Here is an 8,494-nt window from a genome sequence, read left to right as displayed (position 1 = left end):
TGCAAATTGTCTCGTTGTTTTTGTATTTTTGTTTGAGTTTGTCGCGGTGGATGCTATTAAGTAATGTTTTTCCACAAGCTCATAAATAAACCAGCTGCCACTTTTTATGACTATAAATAATGCACTGTTCAGTTTTATTTAAAGGGGTCATATGGCACGAATACTTTTTTCTGTGTGATGGTGTGTAATACCAATTCACCACAACATTTCAAATGCTATTAGATTATTAATGATAATCTTTAAACTATAATTTACCTTATTAGTAAGTTTATTTATTTTTATTTAGCCTTCTTGTGCAAGCACTGTCGAGCTTGTGCAGAGGCAGCAGCTTTTGCCAGAGGAGAACTGGAATCCCCTGGTTGGGCCTGGGTTCTCCTGAGGTTTTTTTTCTCGATTAGAGTTTTGGGTTCCTCGCCACCCTTTGCATACTGTTTTTTGCACTATTTGCCTGGCCGGGGGGGCTGCTTTAGAATTTTTAAGTTTTACTTAATATTGCATATAGGAATTTATAGTCTGTTATATTTGACCTGTGCTTCTCCTTTATCTTAAATGTGTGCTCTCATTGTGCGTGCGTGCGTACTTGTCTGTGTCCGTGTGTCTGCACGTCCGTGTGTGTGAGTCTATAAGCGGGTTTCCATCACTCGCATTTATTCGCATTTTGAAGTTTCGCATCAGAAACAAGTGATGGAAATGGCAAATTTTGAATTAAAAACCCTTAATTCGCAAAAAAGTTTTTACGCTCACTTGAGGTGGTTTTTCTTTTTTGCGAAAAAGGGTTTATGCGAATAATGGGAGATGGAAACGCATTTGCCTAATAAATTCCTCCAAAAAGTAGCATAACCTGACTAACCAGAGTACTGATCTTGTTACACAGCATCAGAAATGTTGTTATGGTCATTCTTAAATGCCTGAGCAAAGTCGTCAAAGTATTTCTGTAATTGCCTCTTAGAACTGTCACGACTGTGTTTCCCAAACAGCAGGCATCCACAAAAGCACCGCATTTAATGTGTTTCGTAATCGTCTGCTTGCGCAAGTATTATGAAAATCATTATATTCAGTGGCTTCTCTTACTTTTCTTACTGATATTTAGTCGCAGTTTATTAGAAAGTGACGGTTGACTAGTTGGATGGAAACGGTGCTTATTCGCAAATGTTTTATGCGATATTCCAATTTTGCGCATAAACTAAATTCGCAACTTTGGATGGAAACCCGGCTTATGTCTATGTGTGTTAGTACGTGTGCATATTGTGTGTGTGGAGTGTTTTGTATGTGGGTATGTCTGTCTTCTGTGTTTTCACCTTTTTCTTGTTTTTACAGGTACAACTTTAATTGTTTTGCTTATAGTCAATATGTCTCATGTACAGGTGCTTTGTAACAATGAAAAATGTAAAAAGCGCTATATAAATAAAGTTGAGTTGAGTTAATAAGTTGCCCATGCATGTATTAGACACGTAAAATTGCAAAAATTAAAGTGTCGGAACAAAAGATGCATTCTATGTAAAAGCGAATGCTCACCTAAACCTGCCTGAAACGCCTCGTGTAACCACACCCCCACAAATCTACGTCAGTTCGTGGTATGAGAAGACCGCCCAAATGTATACGCAAGTAAGGTGGGCGTACCTGTCAGTACAATTGCTTTGGAACCTGATGTTCCGAATATGGTAAGAGGCGTTACATTTCCGTCACACGCTTGCAATATTCGACCAATCACTACACACTGGTTAACTGGCCAATCATAGCACACCTCGCTTTACAGAGCGATGAGCTTTGTAAAAAAATCTGCGCGTTTCAGAGAGGTGGTGCAAAGAGGAGATACAAACATGCACGGTATGTGGAAAATACAGCGTTTTTGAACCTTAAATCGTGCATTACATCTAAAACAAATGATAATATTCGTTTTAGCCAAAAAAAAGCTTAAGGAACAGGTATTATTGACTAATACGTGGCTTAGGATGTAATGTCTTTTGACCTCTGTTTTGGGAGCACAAGGGAGAGTCTGGAGTCTCTTAGCTGAGCCATTTACAGAAAAAATGTATATTTTTGCCATATATTCAGATTGTAAACTTGTTATGTGTGTGAATTCTTTAATTTAAACCATGTGACTTTACACAAACTAGAAACTGTTGCTCCCACAGGACAAGCTGTGGACTATTTCTATTTTTATTCATGTATATGCAATTGTCTCTGAATCTACTTGAGCTACACACGGATGTTTAAATTTAATATTTTAGTGAGGGAAACCTTAAGATCATTGCTCTTAAAGGAGCAATGTGGAGATTTTAGCGGCATCTAGCGATGAGGTTGCGCATTGCAACCAACGGCTCACTCCCCCCTCCCTTTCGAAGCACTATGGCGGCTGACACAGAACTAAGATGTCGTCACATTGTCGCTTCTTTGCCGAAGGAGATAACATATTTATGAAATGCGCTCTGTAGAGCAGTTTGTCCTTTTAGGGCTACTGTAGAAACAACATGGTGAATTCCATGTAAAGGGACCCACGATATTATAAAATAAAAACAATAAAATAAATAAAAACATAACGCTTCATTATGTAAGGTCTTTATACAGCTCTGAACACATGGATACGTATATTATATTGCATTTTTGTCTATAGATCCACTAAAAAAATACACATTAGACCTTTAATTGTTTTTAAACTCGAAGCTTATGCTGAAGTATATCGTCTTTATCTGAGACTTTTACTTAATCGCATAACACAAGAAAATGATACTAATTCTGCGAATGAGCCCTCGCTGTATTAAAAGATAATGGGGAATGCAAGTAAATTAAACAAACTGTCTCAGCTAAGATTTGCTGTGTCTTTTCCAGCATTGAACACGTCTGGAAATTTTGAACGACTGGATGACTTCAACTTTTTAAAAAATGAAATGTCCTTGGAGGTCTTCCCTTCCCTCTTCAAAAACAGGTTTCCCTCAGAGCATTCTGAATGTGATATCCATAGAGAAAAGGAACCAGACGACAGAGCGGTGCCAAGCTGACAGGGATGCCAATAATAACTTGCAAAGGATTTCATACTAAATTCCCTTGACCTTGGCATTTTGGGCACCAGAATTAAGTTGACAGCTAGACGTTTTTCAATCAAGTTGGAAACTAGAGTTATGAAGTTCTGTGGTAATTGAATTTCAAACGTTTGAGTTTTTCTTTTTTTTTCTTTTTTACAAAATATCACTTTGAAAACATAATGGCAAAAAGCTCTTCTCAGTGAGTTGTATGATTTATGACATTATTCATCTCTGTAGCATAAACAGTGTAAGTTAAACCAGTTATTCACTTCAATTGCATGAACGGAAAACCACCAAGACATTTTTCAAAATATCTTTTTTTGAGTTTCACTGATGGCATGACGTGATAGAATTTTGTTATTTTGGGGTGAACTATTATGTCTGTAAGCAGTAGCAAAGGTGGTGTTTCTTTAGTCCTGTAAGCACACCGACAGAAACAATTCCCAATACAGGTGAAAGTGGATTGGAGTTGAACCTGTCATCTTGATGTAGACCAGAGCTTTGGCCTGCGAGAGGAGAGTTTACCGCATACTCTCCATCATAATCTAACCTTTTCACTTTTCAGGAATTAAAAAAAAGGTGATAGGTGAAATATGCAGAAAGCGGAGGAGTATGTCATGCTATCCTATGAACCATTCCTTGTGTTTTACTTCAGGGTATGTTGTACACTAATCTCACAATTTTTGGACATATAGCCTGTGTGTGTCTGCACAGCCTCTTTTGAATTAGATTTAGTTTGGAATTGTTTCATTGTTTGTTTGTTCTGACCTGTTCACGCAATGGTTTGCAGATATCTTCTTTCCTGGTTAGTACTGATAAAACCACAAAGCCACGTTATGTTTTTTTCTCTGTGTAAAATTACAATTAAAAAAGAATTGTAGTAAAAATAAAGGGCAGTTCCATTTGTTTTGTTTCGTGGCGCAAACAGTTTTAATAGCCGTACTAGAAAAAAACTTTCCTTGTTTCCAGCCAGAGCTCATTTACAAGAGACATTTTATCACTCTCATTTAACTGCTCATGCACGTGTTCACAGCAGGAATGGGACTTCCATCAGAATTAATTTGTACGTTGCAGACTCTTTGAAATGCAAGCGTTTGCCTTATTTGAAACGTGATAATCAAAGACATTTGATGCTTATGCTCCCAGAGAGAGGGCAGATGAAGGGGAGAACATTCTACAGGAGCTTCACGTACCGATGTCCACTACCACAATAAACGTGTTGTGTCATCTAAAATTACAAAAAACAATGGGCCAAGTTTGTTGAGTTTGCCAACCAAAACATTCACCTGCCATTAAAAACGAACATTAAAGGAAGCCAAATGTTCATATTGAGAAAGGTTTGTTAAGGGACATGCTGGTTTCTATTGAGAGATTTGTATAACAGCCTTCCTGTTAAAACATATTTTATTTGTGATTTGAAAATATACCGCACTGGGTCTCTGTTTCAGTCAGTTTAAAAACAATTTTACACAAATATTCCCAGGTTTATTGTCTTAAAAAAAAACAAAATTAAAAGGTTTTGTTCTAAAGATTTCATTTTAATTTTCTCAAAGACATTTTCACATTTAATGTGCAGTTTGGCTGTATCTTGAAGTCTTTATACTGTCAACCAAATTTAAATGATTTTTTCTTCCCTTTATTTTCAGTTTTAAATGTTTTATCATGAGATAAGTATGGAAGTACTTTTCAGTTTTTTCCCATTGTTGGGCAGCTATTTAAATAATTGCCAAGGCATTGACAGTTTTGCTTGTAATGAGTCGATGGTGATATGGTCTCAGCTGCACTAACAATTTTAACCTTTCTGTGACTTGAAGCAATATAATTAAGGGGTTTTAAAAGAACGGTTTCTTTCTTACCTTACCTTCTAAACTTTTTTCCACTACGAAGATCATGTTGTGCATCACCTCACAAACACTGGATATCTATGTTTGTGCACATAAGCTGTCAGTGTACAGCATTATGACAGTTTCTATATCACATCTACGAGCAGCTGCTATAATAATCTAAAAGAGCCAAGATTCTTAATGTTTCAATCTTTAATCTGATATACTGCTGCTCTTTTTAACAGTTTCTAGTTGTGAAAATATTGCAGTATTTTGTCTCAGGGTAACACATGTGCATGGCATTCAGATTTTTCTCAGTAAAAGCAGGTGTAAAGCTGCCACAATAATACACAAAAGACTACATTCAAACGGACTGAGTTAAATCTTTTTAGCATTATCTCAAATACCAGTGTTTCCTGCTCAAAGACAGCTGAAATGAGATGAAGGACGAGACTCTAATGGAATGTTTTGGTTGTTTTTCCAGAACGGTTTCAGCAGAAAGTAACAGACGATGTCTCAATTTAAATAGTTTAATTTCATTTGTTATTTTACTTTGATTGGTAAAAATTTATTTTTGTTCTGTTAGATCTTTTTCCATCAGATAATCATAGCATTAAGCATACGTCTGTACAGACTTATTCGGGGATGCTTCTCTTTCTGCTTTTGTCACAGTGCCAGTGCTCCAGCGCTATGAAGGACATTGACGGTGAATTATGAATATGTCTGCCACTGCAATGTAATCAATACAGTCTAGGACTAAATACATATTTACAAAAAATCATGATGTCCTAAAGATATTTTTTGACTCTAAGCTTACTTTTCAAATGAACAGGATGGTTGGTTTCTGAATACTGTCAATACAGGATAAGTGGTGAACCACAAATGGATTCAGAAAGTTTGTCTCCTAATGAAATGTTCTGCATTTGAAAAGATCCAGAGCTTTTATGACATCTTAAAGCTTTTGAGCCCTGCACATAGCTGTGGCGGGTTTTGCCAGAAAGGATATGTCAGTCATTTTTCCATTCTGCATACACTTACAGTAAATGTGTAAACAGCACACATATTCTGAATCAAGGTTTGAATAGATGGATGAATAGATGGATAGAATCATTTTCCATACTTATTTCAAGCTTTGATGACATGCACTTGAAGAGCACAAATGGGGACTGATGGTTATTTTCAGCATTATGGACATATGGGCAATCTGCTCCCCGCTGATATCATTTTGTATGTATGCTCATGAACTCGGGTAGTTTGCTCTCCAGGAAAAAATTATAATTGGGGAGAAATTACAGGTCTTCATCTAGCAATCACTCAAGGCTGATGGTATCAAACTATTTCTGGACACTTATAGAGAGAAATTTGAGTGAGAGTCAAGGCCAATGGGTTTTCACTGTCTCCTGGCACTAATTCATTTCACTCTGCCTTCTATTCACATTTAAGCATGAATCCTATTCACTGTTGTTTATGCATCTTTATGCTGCCAATGATAGTTTAGAGTAACAGTTCCCAAATGTTCCCATAAATATTACGTAAATAATTTTTATGTTTATTGTTTTTTATTTCTTATATTTTTACGTTGATTGTTTTTTTATTATATTTTTACCTTGTTGTTTATTCATTAATGTTTTGTTATTGTAAATACCTGCTATGAGATGCAAAACCAAATGGTTTTAAACCATATTAACAAAACTCACTGTTATGACGTTCGACGCCGATGTTTTTGGTTTTGCTCATGCTTTATGATTTATGCTTTTACGTGTTTCAAAAAATTGTTGTTGAAAGTTATTACTTTAATAATTACTAATAATTATAATTAATTAATCATTCAATGTCTTGCTATAAACCACACAACCCCAGGCAGCACAACAAAGAACTAATGAAGCATTCGGATAAATGTCCAGTGCGCATCCAAAAGCTGTTGCGCACTGAGTGTAGATTTGCTCAGTTGTTCTATATTTGGTGCAGGATGCAGTAGACCAGAATCCTTTCTATTAATCCCACCCACAGCATGACAGCTAATGTGGGACCACAGTATTACCACTTCTGGACCTTATTAAATATCTGCATTCTTAGAAGTTTTGCGCGAAGATGGTGAGAACGCGGCAGAAAGTAAAAACGTTTTGCGCGTATTTATTTACACAGAACTTGTACGTATCTTTTAGTGCGTTAAGCAAAAAGTCGCTCAATTATCTTGTTATATATACTGATTAAGAATTTAAGAACACTTTTTTAAATAACATGGAAATTAAACGATGCCATCCGATTCTTGATTTCGACATTTTTCTTATTTTACAATGATTTGATCTTGGAATGAACTCTTTTCAAGCCTGGAGCGTCTCTGAAATGGGCACCGTTGATCGACTCGCAATACATCTGAGAAATCAGGAGAATATATCCTCAAATGTCTTTGCCAACCTATCGCCACCAGCTGCACCCTACGAAGATGCGCCCCTGTCCTCCTATGACATATTGATCACATCGGTACTCGGCACATTTTTGACTCTCATGTTTTTAGTTGGCGTGATCGGAAACGTTTACACCCTGGTCGTCATGAACATCTCAGTGCGAGTGACGGGATCTATGTACGTCTACATTGTGAACTTGGCGCTCGCGGATCTTCTGTACCTCTCCACCATACCTTTCGTAGTTTGGACCTATTTTGCGAAGGACTGGTACTTTGGCGACATTGGGTGTCGTGTGCTATTCAGCCTGGACTTTCTCACCATGCATGCCAGCATCTTTATTCTCACCGTCATGAGCACGGAGAGATATCTGGCTGTGGTGAACCCGTTGGACACTTTCGGTCGCTCCAGGCGCTACCGGCGCGCGGTAACCTGTCTGGTTTGGCTCGTTTCTTTCGTGCTGGCTTTACCTGCTATGATCATGATCGATTTGAAAAGAGGCGCGCACAACGGCGTGGAGAAACGCATGTGCCATCCGACCTGGCAGATCAGGGCGTACAAGGTGTATTTGACTGTACTGTTTAACACCTGTATCCTAGCCCCTGGATTTATCATTGGTTATCTCTATCTGAAGTTAGCCAAAACCTATTGGGTATCACAAACATCTATGTTCTCACCTAGAGAAAGGAACAAATGTCCTAAGCAAAAGGTGTTATATATGATATTTGGCATAGTTCTCACCTATTGGGCATGCTTTTTACCCTTCTGGTTGTGGCAGTTACTCAGTATCTATTATTTTGGGCATGCTGGCCTGTCAGGCAGCACAGCGGTGTACATAAACCTTGTTGTGACCTGTTTAGCATACAGTAACAGTTGTATCAACCCTTTCTTGTATACTTTGTTGACAAGGAATTATCAGGAATATGTTAGAGACAGACAAAAGAGCAGCATGGCGTTTAAGAAAAGATTCAGGCAGTCTTCTCAAAGGTCCGTGTCGTCTGGAGTCACTATACTTTGACAAATACGCAGCACAATGGCGTTTTAGATTCTTACAGCAAACTTTGACATTAAACTCGACGTCTCATTCTATTCTCCTCACTTGCGTAATTCACGAGACGGATGAGAAAATAAAATGAACATAGACCTAACTAGTGCTTTTAAATCATTATCACAAGCATAAATATGAGTGTTAAAATTTTGCACCATGTCCTCTTTATGTTGTGCTTTCAGAGAGATGTTTCGT

The 8,494-nt window shown here is 37.4% G+C and overlaps 1 protein-coding gene across 1 annotated transcript; it reads left to right on the top strand.

Moving 5' to 3' along the window:
- The first annotated feature begins 7,187 nt into the window (after window positions 1–7,187).
- Window positions 7,188–8,494, top strand: uts2r5 (urotensin-2 receptor 5). The gene has a single exon (XM_057346685.1). It carries the CDS (start codon window positions 7,193–7,195, stop codon window positions 8,267–8,269), a length of 1,077 nt encoding a protein of 358 aa, XP_057202668.1. The 5' UTR covers window positions 7,188–7,192; the 3' UTR covers window positions 8,270–8,494.

Source organism: Triplophysa rosa, linkage group LG11 (genome assembly GCF_024868665.1).
Source record: "Triplophysa rosa linkage group LG11, Trosa_1v2, whole genome shotgun sequence".
Classification (NCBI taxonomy): Eukaryota; Metazoa; Chordata; class Actinopteri; order Cypriniformes; family Nemacheilidae; genus Triplophysa; species Triplophysa rosa.
The sequence above is the reverse complement of the archived record's forward strand: the minus strand, read 5'-3'. Positions and strand labels throughout refer to the sequence as shown.